Genomic DNA, 20,032 nt, shown 5'->3' on the forward strand with positions numbered 1-20,032 from the left:
AATTCCAGATGTACAAACTGGATTTTGAGAAGGCAGAGGAGCCAGAGATGAAATTGCCAACATCCATTGGGTCATAGAAAAAGCAAGGGAATTCCAAAAGAACATTTACTTCATTGACCATGCTAAAGTCTTTGACTGTGTGGATCACAACAAACTATCGAAAATTCTTTAAAGACATGGAAATACCAGACCACCTTACCCGCTTCCTGAGAAACATGTATGCAGGACAAGAAGCAATATTTAGAACTGGAACTGGACATGGAACAGCAGCAGACTGGTTCAAAAATGGGAAAGAAATGTGTCAAGGCTGTATATTGTCTCCCTGCTTATTTAACTTATATGCAGAATACATCATGTGAAATGCCAGGCTGGATGAAACACAAGCTGGAATTAAGATTGCCAGGAGAAATGTCACCAACATCAGATATACAGATGATACCACTTTAATGGCAGTAATTGAAGAGAAACTAAAGAACCTCTTGATGAAGGTCAAAGAAGAGAGTGAAAAAGCTGGGTTAAAATACAACTTAAAAAAAAATGAAGATCTTGGCATCTGGTTCCATCACTTCATGGCAAATATATGGGGAAAAATTGGAAACAGGGATAGACTTTATTTTTTTGGGCTCCAAAGTCACTGAGGATGGTGACTGCAACCACAAAATTAAAAGGTGCTTGCTCAAGGAAACCAGAACTGAAAGAGACACGTGTACCCCAGTGTTCATCACAGCACTGTTTATAATAGCCAAGACATGGAAGCAACCTAGATACCCATCAGCAGACGAATGGATAAGAAAACTATGGTACATATACACAATGGAATATTACTCAGCCATTAAAAAGAATGCATCTGAATCAGTTCTAATGAGATGGATGAAACTGGAGCCCATTATACAGAGTGAAGTAAGCCAGAAAGATAAACACCAATACAGTATACTAACACATATATATGGAATTTAGAAAGATGGTAATGATAGCCCTATATGCAAGACAGAAAAAGAGACACAGATGTATAGAACAGACTTTTGGACTCTATGGGAGAAGGCGAGGGTGGGATGATCTGAGAAAATAGCATTGAAACATATATATTACCAAGTGTGAAACAGATCTCCAGTCCAGGTTGGATGCATGAGACAAGTGCTCAGGGCTGGTACACTGGGATGACCCAGAGGGATGGGATGGGGAGGGAGGTGGGAGGGGGGTTCAAGATGGGGAACACATGTAAGTCCATGGCTGATTCATGTCAATGTATGGCAGAAACCACTACAATATTGTAAAATAATTAGCCTCCAACTAATAAAAATAAATGAAAAAAAAAAAAAAGTAAAAGGTGCTTGCTCCTTGGAAGAAAAGCTGTGACAAAACTAGACAGCATATTAAAAAGCAGAGACATCATTTTGCCGACAAAGGTCCATAGAGTCAAAGCTATGGTTTTTCCAATAGTCATGTGTGGATGTGAGGGTTGGACCATAAAGAAAGCTGAACACCGAAGAACTGATGCTTTCGAATTGTGGTGTTGGAGAAGACCCTTGAGAGTCTCTTGGACTGCAAGGAGATCAAACCAGTCAATCTTAAAGGAAATTGACCCTGAATATTCATTGGAAGGACTGATACTGAAGCTCCAATACTTTGGCCACCTGATGTGAAGAACTGACTCTTTGGAAAAGACCCTGATGCTGGAAAAGGTTGAAGGCAGGAGGAAAGGGGATGACAGAGGATAAGATGGTTGAATGGCATCACCAACTCAATGGACATGTGTTTGAGCAAACTCCAGGAGATAGTGAAGGACAGGGAAGCTTGGAGTGCTGTAATCCATGGGGTCTCACAGAGTCAGACATGACTGAGTGAACAACCACAACAGTAGTAACTTAAGTCTACCAAATAACCACTAAATGACATATCTAATGTGCTTAATATGAGCCAATTCAAATGCTGCATTTCTTGGGTATTATTTTATGTAATATTAAAATAATTGAAAAGGTATTTATGAACACCTGCATTTTACAGTGAGAAGATCAAATTGAGGACTGGAGCAGTTATGATTGTCCGAAGTGACACAGCGAGGAAGTGTCTGTTCAGAGCTGGGGGTGGGGGGCCTGACCTATGTACTTCTGCAGGGACCAGTGACTAGAGGGGCTGCCCAGAGGGTTGGACTCCTTGAAGGTCAGTTCCCTTGGCTAAGCCCAGCTTCCAGGGGTGTTATATACTCTCTGTGCAGGTGGTCAGCCCCAGATGCTGAGAAGCTAAAAATAAATGGTTTAGTAATGTTTCATAGTAAGTATTCATTCAGCATTTTCACATAGAGTAAACCAGATTTCATACAATGCCTTTAAACCCAGTCCAAACACAGTCAGACAAATAGGCTTAGCAAGTATATTAGGGTTGAATTACTGTGAGTTGAAGTGGTGCAGTACAGACTTGTGACTAACATGTGAGTATAGCTGAGCCTTGAGCAATGCAGGTTTGAGCTGTGAGGATCCGCTTATACACAGTCCTTACACGATGCATCCACGGATGCAGAACTGCAGATGCAGGGAGCCAACGAGGTACTTGAACACCTGCAGATTTCAGAGTCCACCAGCAGTCCTGGAACCAAGGCCCAAGAGTACTGAGGGATGGTTGTGTATGTTCTGCCTATCAGTGTTTTCTTAAGATTACGAACATTGAATTGATGCAACTGAAAGGGTACAAACTTTCATTTTTAAGTTCTGGGCATGTAATGTACAGCATGATGATTGCAGTTCATGATGCTATATTACATACTTGAAAACTGCTAAGAAAGTAAATGTTCTTAAAACAGCAACAACAAAAGGTAATTGTATAAGGTGGCAGAAGTGGTCGCTAACCTTATTGTGGTAGCCATTTCACAATATATACAGATTCCATCAGAAATAAATAAAGGGCATTTTATATATTGAAATTCCTCCATTAAATTAATAGATATTGAGCTTCAAAAATGCCAATATTTGTATTAGCTTCTGAGAGTAGAATTCTGCCTCATGAAGTGTAGAGGGAAGGTACAAACAAATGTAAAATTATACAGTTGGTGACGGCTATAGAGGAGAGGTTTATGGTGCTCCAACTGGTATGATAGTAGACTTGGCTTAACCAGGAAGGAGGGGAGGGCTTCCCTGGAACACTAAAGATTCTTTTGAGCCTGCTTCTGGAGGAGGAGACAGTGAGGGAGACAAGGCTGGGGGCAGGGCAGCGGCCAGATGTCCAGGCAGAGTCAGATGGTGTTTGGATTAAGGGATTTGCAGTGGAAATAAAAACAGGACTTTAGTTAAGAAGGAAAAAAAAAAAAACAGAGAGGAAGTTAAATCTGTGTGATTAATGATGGATACAGTGTTGAGTTGATGGAGATGCAGATGTCAATACATCTGAGATGTGAATTAATGTTGTGACTGAGGTTCAACCACAAGGCTGAAAAGGAAACCAGAACAAACTCCTAGTCTGTCCCTCTGTGGTCCACCGTCTATTTTATTTTTTTTATAATTTTATTTATTTATTTATGACTATGCTGAGTCTCCATTGCTGCACAGGCTTTTCTCTGGTTGCAGTGAGTGGGGGCTACTCTCTAGTAGTAGTGTGAGGGCTTCTCATTGCTGTGGCTTTTCTTGTGGAGCACAGGCTCTAGGCACACAGGCTCAGTGTTTGCGGCACGTGGGCTCAGTGGTTGTGGCTCCCAGGCTCTAGAGCACAGGCTTAATAGTCACCATCTGTTATTGAAATTGGCTGAAATTCACACAGGAGTAGATTCTGTACTATCTGCTTCAGAATGTTTTATCTGAAGGTGGTGGTGGTGGTGGTTCAGTTGCTCACTCATGTCCGGGTCTTTGTGACCCCATGGACTGCAGTACGCCAGGCTTCCCTGTTCTTCACCATCTCCTGGAGCTTGCTCAAACTCATGCCCACTGAGCTGGTGATGCCATCCATCCATTTCATTCTCTGTCATCCCCTTCTCCTCCTGCCTTCAGTCTTTCCCAGCATCAGGGTCTTTTCCAATGAGGTGGCTCTTCCCATCAGGTGGCCAAAGTATTGGAACTTCAGCTTCAGCATCAGTCCTTCCAATGAATATTCAGGGTTTATTTTCTTTAGGATTGGCTGGTTTGATCTCCTTGCAGTCCAAGGGACTCCTCAGAGTTGTCTCCAACAACAACAGTTTAAAAGCATCAATTCTTTGGCGCTCAACCTTCTTTATGGTCCGATTCTCACATCCATACATGACTCCTGGAAAAACCATAGCTTTGATTATCCGGACCTTTGTCGGCAAAGTATGTCTCTGCTTTTTAATATGCTGTCTAGGTTGTCATAGCTTTTCTTCCAAGGAACAAGCGTCTTTTAATTTCATGGCTGCAGTCACCATCTGCAGTGATTTTGGAGCCCAAGAAAATAAAGTCTGTCACTGTTTCTATTGCTTCCCCATCTATTTGCCATGACTTAATGGGATCAGATACCAGGATCTTCGTTTTTTGAATATTGTGTTTTAAGCCAGCCTTTTCACTCTTCTCTTTCACTTTCATAAAGAGGCTCTTCAGTTCCTCTTTGCTTTCTGCCATAAGGGTGGTGTCACCTGCATATCTGAGGTTATTGATATATCGCCCTGCAATCTTGATTCCAGCTTGTGCTTCATCTGGCCCAGCAATTTCACATGATATAAATAAGCAGGGTGACAATATATAGCCTTGACCTACTTCTTTCCCAATTTGGAACCAGTCCATCGTTCCATGTCCGGTTCTAACTATTGCTTCTTGACCTGCCTATAGGTTTCTCATGAGGCAGGTAAGATGGTCTGGTATTCCCATCTCTTTAAGAATTTTCCACAGTTTGTTGTGGTTCACAGAGTCAAAGGCTTTAGTGTAGTCAGTGCAACAGAAGTAGGTGTTTTTCTGGAATTCTCTTGCATTTTCTATGATCCAGTGGATGTTGGCAATTTGATCTCTGGTTCTTTTGCCTTTTCTAAATCCAGCTTGTACGCTTGGAATTTCTCAGTTCACATACTGTTGAAGCTTAGCTTGGAGGATTTTGAGCATTACTTTGCTAGTATGTGAAATGAGTGCAGTTGTGTGGTACTTTGAATATGCTTTGGCATTGTTTTTCTTTGGGATTGGAATGAAAACTGACCTTTTCCAGTCCTGTGGCCACCACTGAATTTTCCAAATTTGCTGGCATATTGAGTATAGCACTTTAACAGCATCATCATTTAGGATTTGAAATAGTTCAGCTGAAATTCCATCACCGCCACTAGCTTTTTCTGTAGTGATGCTTCCCAAGGCCCAGTTGACTTTGGATTCCAGGATGTCTGGCTCTAGGTGAGTGATCACACCATCGTGGTTATCTGGGTCATGAAGATCTTTTTTGTATAGTTCTGTATATTCTTGCCACCTCTTCTTAACATCTTCTGCTTCTGTTAGGTCCATACTGTTTCTCTCTTTTATTTTGCCCATCTCTGCATGAGATGTTCCCTTGGTATCTCTAATTTTCTTGAAGAGATCGCTAGTCTTCCCATTCTGTTGTTCTCCTCTATTTCTTTGGATTGATCATTGAGGAAGGCTTTCTTATCTCTCCTTGCTATTCTTTGGAACTCTACATTCAAGTGGGTGTATCTTTCCTTTTCTCCTTTGCCTTTAGCTTCTCTTCTTTTCTCAGCTATTTGTAAGGCCTCCTCAGACAGCCATCTTGCCTTTTTGCATTTCTTTTTCTTAGGGATGGTTTTGATCACCGCCTCCTATACAGTGTTACAAACCTCCATCCATAGCTCTTCAGGCACTCTGTCTTCTGAAAATATCTAGAGCTTCCCTGGTGGCTCAGCTGGTAAAGAATCTGCCTGCAAAGTGGGAGACCTGGGTTTGATCCTGGATTGGCAAGATCCCCTGGAGAAGGGAATGGCTACCCACTTCAGTATTTTGGCCTGGAGAATTCCATGGACTATCCATGGGGTTGTAAAGAATCAGATATGACTTTCACTTTCATTCAGAATTTTAATTTGAGAAGGTAGTTCAATGAAATTTGATGCATAAATGTTTTATTTGAATTTTAATTGGTAGAATCTAAAGAAGATTCAAGAAATGGAGAAGAGTGATGAATCGAACACAGACCTGGAAGAGCTGAAAAATGCTGACTGGGTAAGATGGCTGGGTATTCTCTCTATGCTGTTTAGTGTTGGAGAAATCATATCGTGTTATTAAAATGCTAGTTTATCTTAAGGACTACCGTATGAATTGATACTATACCAATTTGAAAACTGTCTGATTTTATTAGAAACCCCCCAGGGTCTCTGAGAATTTCAGTGTTTTACACTATTGACCTTTCTTAGGGTATGGGTACCTTAGTATCTTATGTGTAAGTCAGAGTTGAAGCTTTGTTTAAGGATTTAGTGAGGCTGTAGTGGGAGAAGGCAGTGGCACCCCACTCCAGTACTCTTGCCTGGAGGATCCCATGGATGGAGGAGCCTGGTAGGCTACAGTCCATGGGGTCAAGAAGAGTCGGACACGACTGAGCGACTTCACTTTCACTTTTCACTTTCATGCACTGGAGAAGGAAATGGCAGCCCACTCCAGTATTCTTGCCTGGAGAATCCCAGGGACGGGAGCCTGGTGGGCTGCCGTCTATGGGGTCGCACAGAGTTGGACACGACTGACGTGACTTAGCAGCAGCAGCAGAGGCTATAGTGAGGCCTGTTCATTATCCAGTAAATAGTCAAACTGGATTGGGGCCTGGGAATGCAGACGGGTCGTGCAGCGTTTCTGTCCCCGTGAGAGAGAAGACAGATTTCCAGGATGGATGACTGTGTATTCCTGTGACCCTGCCGAATGTCTGCTGTTTCTTCAGCATGGTGTAGATCCTAGGCCTGCTGACCTCGAGGGTTGCTGCCTTCCTGCAGGACTCAGAGTCGGGACAGGACAGTCTGAATATATGAAGCTGGACTGAGCTGCGTTCAGCTGTTAGTGAGAAGGCACATGGTAGGGTTCTGACTTTTCATGTTAAAGGTACTGGATAAATAGTGACACATGAAGTGAGGAAATCAGAAAACTCAGTTTAAGAGGTTATGAACAAGTTGCTTTTGCCCTTAATAGATTTTGTCATTTTCCAACAGCTTTATTAAGGTGTAGTGTACATAACAGTAAGCTGCATATATTTTAAAAGTACAGTTTGATAAGTTTGACATACATTTATGTAGCTATTTGAGCCACTTATTAATTTTTAACACTGTATAATATTTCAGTTAAATATATTAATTTTCTCTTTACTGAAGTTGAGACTATGACAGCTTACAGGCAGGATAACAAAAGGGTTAAAGTATAATAATAACATTTAATATGTTTTATTATAAATACTTCACATATATCTCATTTTCTTGAAGGGCAGTAAAGCAACTTGGTGTTACTTATAGATAAGGAATTTGATATTAAATAATTTGTAAAAAGACAGTAACAAAACAAAAATTGTCATTTTTGAGCATTTTCTCTGTGTAGAACACTGTACCTCAGCTCTCAGCAAGTTATAAAGTATCACTTTTTTTATTGATGAGGAAGCCAGGGTTCAGAAATTGGAAACAAGTTGCTTGGATGTCCAGGGGCAGTTGGTGGTTGTCGCAGTTAGCTGTGGTTGCAGTACCGCTGTGTAACTGACCGTGACACTGTACCTCGGCCTGAAGCAGTAGTGTTTACTCCTCTCATGCATCTGTAGACCAGAGTGGTAGCTCCACTCTGCTTCATCTCTCTCCCGGATAATCCTGCCAGAGGGCCTTGTGCCAGCCCACGCTAGGTGTTTCCAGGGAGTGACAGGAGCAGAGTGACATGCCCTTGTGCGTTTGCTGTTGAAGCATTTGGTTGTGTCGTGTCCACTAATATTCCAGTGGCCAAGCCAGATGTAGAGCCAAACCCAGAGTCCAGTGTGAGAAGCTGGCGCCTTTGCAGTGCACAGAGCCACATGACGGATGGGACGCGAAGGGCACTGAGGCTGGATGCAGGTGGCACAGGGGTGAGTTAGGGTTTTATCCAGGTGTCTCCACAGTTAGAGCTGGTGGATTCTCGACTGGCTTTCCACCTGCTTTTTGGTCCCTAAAATCTAATTTTTAAAATAGTTTTTGTTTGGTTTACTTGGTGTTTTGTAATCCAAGCTCTTAATTTCTTCTGTATGACTGTAACTGTTTAGAGTAAATTAATAAATTTACTCACGAATGTTTTTCCACACTTGGCTCCTTCAGGCTCGGTTCTGGGTGCAGGTGATGAGGGATTTGCGGAATGGAGTAAAGCTCAAGAAGGTCCAGGAGCGGCAGTACAACCCGCTGCCCATTGAATATCAGCTCACCCCATACGAGATGCTAATGGATGACATTCGATCCAGAAGATACACTTTGCGAAAAGTGATGGTAAGTAACAGGAAACTATTCATGGATTCAAATGGTTGGTTTTTGGTAATCTTGCTTGTTAAAAATCTTTTCACTATTATGTTTTAAAAATTATTGCTTCTCATTAAATTAATGCATGGTCTTTATAGAAAAGTTGGTAAATATAATAAGCTCAAGAAGAAAAGTTACAAATGTGTAATTTCACAGTTGAGACAGAAAGTTTGCTAACAGGCTGGTGCATAACCTTCAGTCTTTTCTGTCCACTTTATTTGGGCAAAATGGATTAATATTGAAAACTTTGTCCTGTGACCAGTTGTTTTCACGTAACATGTGTTTTCACATAACATGTGTTTTCCCCTGTCATTATTCAACATCATCATTTCTAAGTGACTGCATCTTTCCCAGCTGCAGCTGCACCAGAGTTTATTAAGCTAATCAAGTTGTCTCATTATAAGCAGGCTATTTTGTGTAACCTTGCATATAAATCTTTTTCAAAAGCTCCAGTGAAATCCTGAGTTAAGCTCTTAGACTCGGAACCCTGCTAGCTTTACCTCTGCATTATGTCCTGAATCTCACCACCTCCATTTCAGAGCCCATCATCACCTCTCATTTAAACTATTACTGTGGCCTCCAGGTGGTCTTCTCTTACTCTCACCCCCAAAACAGCTTGAGTAAACCTGTTAAATTGAAAATGTGACCATGTCATCGCCCTGCATAAAACCTTCCACTTCTTTCCATCACACTCACAATAAGCAGCCGTTTTGATCTTGGCCTCAGAGTCTGGTGTGGGTTGTCTCTCAGCCCTCACCTTCTGCCACCTTCCTGGCTGGTCTCCTCTTTACTCCCCTGGTCTCTGCCGCCACCTAAAAGGTCCCTCTTGTGACCTGCAGCTGAGCCCTTGCTGTTCTCTCTTGCTGGAGGCCTCTTACACGTCTGCGTAACTCACTTCTCTTCACTTCTCAGGTCTCCGCTCAAACCACCCACTCATTGGAAGAGTCCTTACCTACGTGTGTCCATGGCTCGTGTTGCCATGTATTTTCAAATTTACTGTCTCTCTTAAAAATACAGGGACATGGTGAAAACAATTTTTTTGCTCTTTTTGCTGAGCTTATTAGCTAAAATAGTTTTCTTGATTAGTTATTTAGGGTATTTTATTTGATATATATGTTCATGTTATCTGTGAAACGGGATCCATTTATTTCTTTGTTTCCAATCTGGATGCCTGATGGTCACCCTGGTTAGAACCTTCAGTTCTTTGTTGAATGAGTGTGGCAAAAGCATGCATCCATATTGTTGGATTCCTGATTTTAGGGGGAATGCATTCAGTCTTTTCACAAATGACTTTTATCATGCTGAGGAAGTTTCTTTCCAGTCCAAGTTTGTTGTGTGTTTTTATCATAAAAGTGTGTTGGATTCTGACAAATATGTTTTCTGCATCAATAAAGAAAATCATGTGGGTTCTTTTGTTTCATTCTGTTAATGTGACATATTACATTGAGTGATTTTTCATGTGTTAAACCACCCTTGTGTTTATGGGATAAATCCCACTTGGTCATGATGTATAATCCTTTTAACATGCTGCTAGAGTACTTCCTGATACTTTCTTGAGGATTTTTGTGCCCATGTTCAGAAGGAATTTCATCTACTATTTTCTTGTGAGGTCTTTGTCTGCCTTCATATTGGGGTAAGACTGGCCTCAGTAAAATGGGGAGTGATGCCTCTTTTTCTAATTTTTGAAACAGTTTGTGAAGGGTTGGGGCTAATTCTTTAAATATTTGAGTAGAATCCACAAGTGAAGTCTTCAGGTTCTGGGCTTATCATTATTGGGAGATTTTTGATTGTGGATTTAATCTCTCTCCCTGTTACAGGTCTGGTTAGGTTCATGTCCTTCCTTTCTTTCCTCCTCCCTCCTTCCTTCCCTTTGCTCCTTCTTAGTCTTGGTAGTTTGTATCTTTATACGAACTTGTCTGTCTCATCTAGATTGTTCTATATGTTTTGTACAATTATCACAGTATTCTCTTGTGGCTTCAAGTTACGGTCTACTGTCCTTTTCTTTAAGCCTAAGTGACTTCCTTTAGCGTTTCTTGTAGGGCAGGGTTACTAGTGGTGAACTCTCTTAGTGCTTGTTTGCCTGAGGATGTCTTAATTTCTTCTTCATTTTGAAGTAGAGTTTTGCTGGGTATAGTATTCTTGGCTGAAATTGTTTTTGTTTATCTTTAAACATTATCCCACTGCCTTTGACCTCTGTTTTCTGATGAGAAATCACCTGTGAATCTTTTGAGGATCCTTCTATGTGATAGTCATTTTTTGCTGTTTTCAATATTTTCATCTCAACAATTTGACTATAATGTGTTCTGTTATGGCTCTCTTTGAGTCTTTTTTTTCTTTCTTTCTTTGAGTCTTTTGCTTGGAATTTATAGATGTGACTCAGATGGTAAAGAATCTGCATGCAATGCAGAAGACAGGTTTGATCCCTGGAGACGGGAATAGCAACCCACTCTGATATTCTTGCCTGACAAACGTTTCCATGGACAGCAGAGCCTGTGTGGGCTACGGTCCATGGGGTTGCACAGAATCAGACATGACTGAGCAGCTAACACTTTCACTTCATTTTTCTTGGATGAGTAGATTTGTATTATTATCAAACTTTGCAAGTTTTCAGCCATTAGTTCTTCACATTTTCTTTATCTTTTCTTGTCTTTTCAGTCCCTGTGGGACTCCTCTTACGTGAATGTTTGTACAGTTTGGAGGTTGTGAGTAGTAAGGAAGGAAAAACGTTACTGCTCTGTGGTACCCATTGTTTCTTTCCTTTTTCTGTCATTCTCTCTATGGCTAATTCCATGCAGTTCACTTGACTTAAGTTTATAGTGAGCCCCTCTGCAGGGAACTGGGCAGATGGCAGTTCTAATGGTAATCGGTTTTGTGTGGGGTAAATTTTCATGTTTAGTCTAACAGGCTAAGCTTCTAATTAATTCCTTATTATATATATTTGTACCTCCTAAGTGAGAGTGGAAATTCAGCTACTCATATTTAATCAGTCAAAAACTAGATACATTTTTTAAAAAATTTTACTGTTATCAATGTAATGCTTTGTAATACTTTCTAATTTTTTTAAAAACAAATATTGTTGTAAAGAGTAAACACACACACAAATAGAAAGGATTTTCATATACAGTCTATATCTGAGGCAATATGTTAACATGGTCTTAATTTAACCTTCAGGTTTTAAAATGCATAATACATCATAGTAATCCACCCTTTTCTGTATATTTGTGAAGCTGATGGTGGGAATTGAATGACTTAGCCATATTGGATCATGTTCAGAATATTAAGTTATAGAAGTGCAAAACATTTCAGTTGACTTCTTTCAAAGTGTTTTGGTAAAATAATTGTAACAAATAACTTCAAATAAGTCACCTTTAAAAATAACGATGTAGAAACTTAACATCTTTTATTTAGAAGTTGTATGTTTTTTTAAGGCATGGTGACTCAAAAGTAAGATTAAGTTATGTAACTGTCTTATTTACTTACAGGTCTCCAGTTTGTGTTCATTCTAGAAATTATCCTTACAGCTCAGATAACTTGTTTCAGAATGTGTTCTGTGTCTATATTAAAAAAGTAATCTCACTGACCCAGTAGTGGAGTGGAATTTGCACACTTTCCTTCCTGCCTGTATGGAATAGATTGACTCACGTTTGCACTGGCCTGCCATTTCTCTCATGAGCAGTGACACACGCTGGATAACTGGGATCCAGGATCCAGCTTCTAACTAGTGAAGACACTGACATTACTGTGCTTGTTTGGGGAATGGAACTTACAACCTTGGCCTTATTTCAAGCATTGTCTTCCTCAACCCTGTTGTGATGGAAAGGACATTAAAATAAAAGCAAGTGAAAAATAGCTGAAAAGACATGTATTATCCTATTCAGGAGTAGAATAGAAGATTCTGATTAAGTTGTTCATACAAGGTTTAAAAAGAAAAATTGTGTAACCTGAGGTCCATGGGTAAAGAGTGCTGTGGCGGGCCTTCAGCTCCACTGGTATAGGCCTCCTTACACCAGGGACTAGCAATCCCAAGTTGGCTCGGTTCAGGTGGCTTTCACTTCTGACTCTCACATGGGGCATCCAGTCCTCACTGGGGCTGGTGGGGTGGGCACAGGGAAGAGGGCCCTGGATGTCAGGAGGCTTGTCATACACCTGAGTGGCCACATTTGCAAGGGGGGTACTGGGTCTGGAGCAGCAGTTCAGGTTCTTTTTTCTTTCTTTTTTTTTTTTTTTTATAGTCAACTTTTATTTCTCACTCCATTTCAGTCATTCAGTCGTGTCCGACTCTTTGCAACCCCATGGACTGCAGCACGCCAGGCCTCCCTGACTGTCGCCAATGCCCAGAGTTTACTCAAACTCATGTCCATTGAGTCGGTGATGACATCCAACCAACCATCTCATCCTCTGTCTTCCCCTTCTCCACCTGCCTTCAATCTTTTCCAGCATCAGGGTATTTCTCAGCTGACAGAAAAATAGTGACATTAACAGAAAATAATGCAAGAGTATACAGTGGCAATAAAAAATTAATCAACAGTTGACTAATGACCATGAGCAATTAAAATATATTTAAGATTGGGAGACACATAAGAAAATTGTTCATGCCCTGAAATCTTACAGTTCAGATAAGAAAATACTTCTAAAAAGTTTAACCAAATTTTATGATAATTCTAAAAATTTACATGACATTTCCAATAGCAAATTATGAAGGTTAAAGAAACCTTCCTAACCTGTCCAAAAAAACAGTCAGCCATAGGTGATAGAGGAATAACCGAATTAGCTTTTTTCCCTCCAATAAAATTGATGTATTATACAATTATTAGAATATGATAAGATAAAAGAGTGGGTCCCCAAAGTAGACGGGGAAGTACAGAGGCTTTCCAGGCAATTCATTAATCAAAGCAGCATGCTCATTTTTTGATCTTGAGAAGTTTAAAGTGTTTATCAGTTTTCAAGATGTATAATTCATTAACATTTGTTTTTCATCATTTATGAGAAGCATAAAGCATGTTGTGCTTTGTGAGAAGCACAACAGAAAATCCCTATCAGGTCTGTCTGTCTTTGTTTTCATGTGAGACTGGGAAATAAGTATGACTGACTGTCAGAACTGTGCCTCCTGGGGGGTCAGAGTGTGAGTTTACTAAGATGTGATTTTGTGGGTTTCTGGAGTTTCCTTAAATTTCTTAAAAAATCTTTGTGACATGTTGCTTTAAAAAGAGAGTACGTTAAAGCAGGAGTCAGACAGAGCAGGACTCTGCCAAACTCTGCTTCTTAACCAGTTCTATTGATATAGCAGACATCCTCCTTGACCTGAACCTGAATTCTGTCTACAGAACATGAACTGTCCCCAGCCCTTCCCCTTAATTTGTATTCCCAAACTTTGTACAAGGATGAAAACAAGAGGTGAAAGACTTTCTAAATTATATAATAATTAAGCATAGTATTACTTATTCCATTCATAGTCATAATTTTAGAAAGTTTTTGTTGGAAGCATGTATCTTACATATAATTTCCCAGAATAGTAGAACTGCAGTGTGCTTGGCATTTCTTCAGTCCTTCAGTTGTTTTTGCTCTGAATCACTCAGCCATTTGCTCTCCATTTTATTGATTTGAAATTTGTCCTCGGTGGAGCCAGATTCCACTGCAGTGGCTTTGAAGTGATGTGTGTGGATGTGTGTGCCCAGAAGCTTGTACAGACAATCCTGTCATCACATGACGTATGTGGACGGGTGTACACAGAAGCTTGTACAGACAATCGTGTCGTCACATGAGGTATGTGGACGTGTGTACCCAGAAGCTTGTACAGGCTGTCCTGTCGTCACATGGATCTTCTGCTTTCTCTCTCTTTTCAGGTGAATGGTGATATTCCCCCTCGGTTAAAAAAAAGTGCTCATGAAATCATCCTGGACTTCATCCGATCAAGGCCTCCTTTAAATCCAGTACGTGGTCTGACACCTCCCCATGGCTGGCAAACGTGTGGCAACATGTTCCGCCCACAGCCCGTGGCCACAGAACACAGCTCCTGGAGGAGACGCTTTTCTCTCCTGATTGTGAAGCCCGACTGTGAACACAATGCCACGTAGCTTGCGTGTGCGCTGCCGCCCTGTACTTAAGGGTGCAGACACCTCACCTTGGTTACAGGAAATTCACATTGCTGCCTCCTCTTTCACAGTAGCCATGGTCCTCTGTTCGTGGGGTTCTTTCTGGAGACCATGGATCAGGGTGTTCTGATCAGATCTCATTGTTGGTTTGTGTTTCCTCTGCTCTACGCTTACCTCCCCTGGCTCCACAGCCAGCACTCACCAGGGCCTCTCAAACCCCTTGTACATTCAGTAACTTCAGTAACTAGAAAGAAAGGGTATTTCCTTGTTAGTTTGCATACATCTATAACACAGTTAATCATTCCTCTATCTTTCTCTAATAAGGGAAAGAGGCCATGTAGGAAATGATTTTAGGAGGGCAGGTTGTGTAGAGCAGAGAGAGCATGGAATCAGAGCCCGGCTCTGCACACCCACGCACGGTTTGGTGAGCGCACGTTTTTTTAGCAAATTCATCTTTTTGAGCAAGTTCATCAGCCTTTCTGAGCCTTTATTTCCTCAGCTGCAGACTGAAGTGAATGATCTAAGAAGGTTGTTATGACTTAACTCAAAAACGTCACTTTCAAAAACAGTAATAGAGATGACATACTGCTTGCATTTCAGCAGCTTGCCTGTCATGGTAGCGTTTAGGGAGCATGACAACAGGTCACTGCAGTTGCTTAGTCGTGTCCAACTCTTTGCAACCCGTGGACTGCAGCATGCCATGACAATAGTTGGAGAACAGCTGACTCATAAGCGTGGCTTGAGTTCATGTGCTTGAACCACTGTGCCATCCAGTCATCTTCCTATGGCTCGAAAACTCTTTTATCAAGCAGTATGGCAGTCAGTAAAATACAGTTTCATGATACTGTGCTATATGAATGGACTTCAGTAAGAATTATTTAAGGATAACTACCCCAGCTCTAGCTATTACTTTTCTCCCAAGGCCTCAGCCAGAAAACTGAAACCTACTCCACCGCGGCCCCGGAGCCTCCACGAAAGGATCCTGGAAGAGATCAAGGCTGAGAGGAAGCTGCGGCCTGTGTCCCCCGAGGAGACCAGACGCAGCAGGCTCGGTGAGTCCCAGGCGGGAGAGTTGCCCGCCCTAGAAGCACACTCGCCTCACTCCTCTCCCTCCCTGTCTCTCCTTCTCCGCCCCCCCGCACACACACACCCTCACAAGTGGTGTTCATTCTCGAAATACATGGAGTAGGAAGTTCCTCCCTGAGATGCCAAGTGTAAGGGCACCCCACCATGGTGTGGGCGGAGCTCTGTAGATCCCAGGGTATGGTTTTAGGACAGCCCTTCACCTCTCTGAGCTTCCATTCCTTGGTTGGCAGGAATAGGATACAGATTCTTCCACATGTTCATGTGACTTCCATGTAAGAATGAATGAAATAGGATACTTTATAAACAGTAGTACACACATGGATAAGTTACATTTTAGAAATAGGAATAATAATAGATACATCAAGTTTCTATTGTCTTAATTATCGTTTAAAGTTATGTGTTATGTGATGAGGGACTCTACTGATAGCACTTATTACTAAACTTCCTTTATAGTTATTTTATGTTTTTTATAAGCACACACTGATTTCCATTTAGAGCAAGATCATATTATGACACGTAAACAGCTCTCCTCCAGTTTGTAAAATGAAAGATGCCCAAGATATTCAGGGAGATAGTGTCTGGTAGCACCTGTCTGGGAATGGAGCTGGTGCCGAGACCCTGTCTCCTGGTTTCTCTTCCCATCTCTTCCCTCTCCCACGCCCACCTGGGCCTCAGGTTGCTACCACAGCTCCTTCTTCTTGAGCAGCCACACACTTGCCTTGGTGTGTTTCTGACTTCCTCGGCTCCCACCCTGCGCACAGGCTTCTCTGAAAGTTCAGACCCACATGTGCAGCCAGCCGTCACTGGGCAGGATCTCCTCCCCCACTTGCAGGACAAGCCCCACCGCAGGTGACCTTACCTGCTTTCCCCCAAAACTGTCTGCCACTGCTCCCATCTCAAAGCCCAGGGCCAAGAGTGCAGTGTCCCCTGTGACTGGGGCAAGCAGCCAAGTGCTTGATCTGACTGCTTCTGATCTTCAGGGTCCTCCCCTCCTCTGAGCCAGGTCTCTCCTCCTCTGTCTGCTCAGTTGCACCAGCTCTGATGGCTCCTCTGCCTCCTGTGACTCTCGGTCACTGTGTCTGCTGCTGGGCCGTGGCCACAGGGCCCACTTCCGTCTTGCTGGCTGCTGTGTCCCCGTCTGCACTGTAGGTAACAGCAATGGAAAGTGCTTCCCGAGGTGCTAAAGCAATAGAATAGCTTCCCTAGCCAGAGCTGAAGAGTGAGGAGAGGCGAGGTACACGTATCCCTGTTGATTTTATGCCAGCAAGTGTTTCCCTTTAAAATGATTAAAACAAATCCATATGATCATGTATATAGTAATGAGCCAAAACTGTACAGGATGTAAGTGGAAAGTTCTTATCCTGGGAGTCCTTGAATGAGCCTGAGGAAGGTCTATGCATCCTTGCAGTGTAACACATTTGTACTTATTTCCCAGAGGGCATGTGTGGGGGTGGTCCATAGTTTTCCCCAGATTTCTAAAGGATGCACAGTCTAAAGGAGCAAGAACCACTATAGAAAAATAAGGAGATGGTATTATAGAATGTCAGCTTAAGACAAGATTTTAAAAGAATTACTGTGTCTTGAGATGGAATAATAGGGTAATAGGAAATATTCAACAGAGCTATAAGGTAAAACCCACATGTTGCCCTGAGAAAAGTAAATTTACAAGAGTAAATTCCAGTGGAAGCACCCGTAGGACAGAGAGGAGCAGGACATAAAGTGCCAAGTGGTGGGATGGTCCTTCTCACACAAGTGCTCTGAACCCGGGGTGAGGGGTGCAGCCAGGGGCCAAGTGTGCGGGAGGCCAGTGGTCCTTGTGGTCAGCAAAGGGACACTGCATGTGGTGTCACATGCCCTCATTGTATACATATTCTTCTGTTTCATTTAAACAAATTAGATGCTAGCTAACAGAAAACCTGCTTTAGAATAATTAAATGCCAATTTTGTGTTTAGTATGTCTTACTCTTTTGTTTTATCCTTATGAATTAGTGTGTCACAACAACCGGAATTGAGCTGTTGTTGCAAGTGATTGTTCTATGAGAGTCTTACTTTTAAAACTGATCTTGAACCTTAACTAGAAAATAAGAAATTGGGCTTTTCTCGTTCTGCTGATCTACATTGGTTCTTACTACACAATTTCACTTTGAGAAGTTTAGATAAAGTTGACAGGATTATCTTGAAGAAAAGAAGTGAAAGTGTTAATCACTCAGTCGTGTGCAACTTTTTGTGACCCCATGGACTTTAGCCCACCAGGCTCCTCTGTCCATGGGATTCTCCAGGCAGGAATACTGGAGTGAGTTGCCGTTTCCTTCTCCAGGGGATCTTTCTGACCCAGGGATCGAACCTGAGGCTCCTGCGTGGCAGGTAGATTCTTTACCATCTGAGCCCATCCTGAAGAAGTTTCCCTAAATACTTTTATAACCTTTCCTCTCCTTGTAATTGCAAGTAGAAACCCACTATAGAAATTGGGCAAATGTTTAAAGAAGAAACGCTCCCCGTGATTTCAGCAGCAGCAGCGTGTGCTGTGACAGGGCTCGTGTGTCATGTGGCACACACAGGAACTACGTCCTCACACGGAATCGTGGCAGCAGGACTGTCTTCCCACGTGGGCGAACATGACCCACAGCGTAGTCTCTGAGGATGTGATGTGTTCAAGTTGTCTTATATTCTTATGTGTCCGTGTTATTTTACAGGCTAGTTCCGTATTTTTTTCCTATTAAGTCTGAAATTACTGTTCTTGTGCATCAGTCTTTGTTTACAACTGATAATTTTCTTTTTCCTAACACTTTTCTGACATCTCATACTATATTGAGATTTGAGGCTGTAAATGGTTCTTTTAACAACATCTGCCAAAAACATATGAAGAGACTTCATTCTGTTAAATATGGGTATTAGAACTCTACACTTCTACATCTGCCTCAGAAACGTGAGGACCTTCGGGTCTGCCGCCTTCTGACCACACAGGCACCTGTCTTCCCTGATGGTGGTGGGGTGGGGTAGGATGGATAGAATTGGTAAGAGCTTGGGACTGCAGTGAAAATGGGTAATTCTCACTCTTACAAATACCCAAATTCTTTTATCAGCTTTATTGAGATATAATTTACCTACCATAAAATTCACCCGTTTGATATTTTTTAATGTATATAATAAAATTTTTAAAACGGATGACTTCCAACAGGAAATAAGTTTATTCTTAAGAAATTCCATTTGTTTAACTGTTACTAGGTGCACTGCTCTGAGCACCTTTTTATTTGGTATGGAAATCGTTTAATTTTTCTAACAGTCCCTTGAAATAGGTACCATTATGCCCATTTTACACGTGAAGTAATGGAAGCACAGAGAGGTTAAGTAACTTGCCCAGAATCACACTGCATGTAAATGGTAGAGCTGAGGTTCAAACTCAGGCTCTCTGGCTCCTGAGGCTTTGCTTTAAGTGCCAGGTCTAATGGCCTACGGTGGAGAATTAGTGATGCTTTGTGATGCTGGTAGTGCCTGAATGAGATTTTTACAAGATGTTTGACCTGTATGCAGAGACCCAACTTCTCATCCTGAAATAAATTAAGAATACGTTTGTTCTTAAATTTTAAAGATTTTGTATATTCCCTAAAAGCATGTTTTAAAACATGGCTTGTTTTTTCTTTTGAACTCTTTTATATTTAAGTAAAAAGTCCTATACTGTGATTCTAAAGTGTTTTTATCTTTATCATGCTTTCATTCTTGTTCTTTAAAAGCTTTTTTTTCTTTTATTGTTACTCTGTTTCAAGTCTTAGTGATACAGTTAAAACTAAGATGCCATATTGCAGATAGTTTCTTGCTGCCTTCTGCCTTAACGTGTACCACCGCAGGTCTTGAACCCTCCTCCCTTTTTCATCCTCCCTGTAAAGCCTAACATCTGAATTACTTTCCTTTTATTGTTTGTTTTCTTTTTTCAGCAATGCGGCCACTTAGTATGTCTTACAGTTTTGACTTGTCAGGTAAAGCACTTTCACACCTGACGTGGGTTTTGTGGTCTCTGTGAAATACATTTCATTCATCTGCTTGTTCAAACATGTCAGAAAAGAAAATTGAAAGGCTTCTTCTAAGCTGTGGTCAGTCATATAAAACAGCCTTTCTTTGAAAATGGTTTAAAAAAAATAAAACTGTAATAAATCTCTTGCTTCCCAAGGAAGGGCCTGTGAAAGAACCTTGATGCTTGTGGTTGTGAAATGTGCTGCCCATTACACCCAGTCTCAAAGGCAGTGGAGAGTCTAAGAGAACTCCGCCTTCAGAGCCTAGAAACAAGAAAGAGTTTTGACACTTGTTACTCTTTGAAGCATTCATTCAAGCAGCTAAACTCGGAAGTGTCAGCTGCTTCTGAAGATGAGTGCTCCACAGTTGGGGGACGAGAGCCAGCTCTATACCCAGGGCTTCTGTGCATGGGGCTTTGTCATGCTGGTGGTGTGCTGGTTAAGAG

General features: G+C 41.6%; 1 protein-coding gene across 2 annotated transcripts in view; it reads left to right on the top strand.

The window, feature by feature from the left end:
* The window catches only part of SPIRE1 (spire type actin nucleation factor 1), a 154,987-nt gene that overhangs the window by 101,382 nt on the left and 33,573 nt on the right, over positions 1-20,032 (top strand). For both annotated transcript variants that reach the window (XM_043443656.1, XM_043443657.1), the window contains exons 5-8: positions 6,045-6,122; positions 8,207-8,371; positions 14,245-14,331; positions 15,416-15,545. In XM_043443656.1, coding sequence (XP_043299591.1) covers positions 6,045-6,122; positions 8,207-8,371; positions 14,245-14,331; positions 15,416-15,545 — 460 coding nt within the window. The remainder of the gene's footprint in view (positions 1-6,044; positions 6,123-8,206; positions 8,372-14,244; positions 14,332-15,415; positions 15,546-20,032) is intronic.

The sequence above is a fragment of the Cervus canadensis genome, chromosome 23 (assembly GCF_019320065.1).
Source record: "Cervus canadensis isolate Bull #8, Minnesota chromosome 23, ASM1932006v1, whole genome shotgun sequence".
NCBI classification, from domain to species: Eukaryota; Metazoa; Chordata; class Mammalia; order Artiodactyla; family Cervidae; genus Cervus; species Cervus canadensis.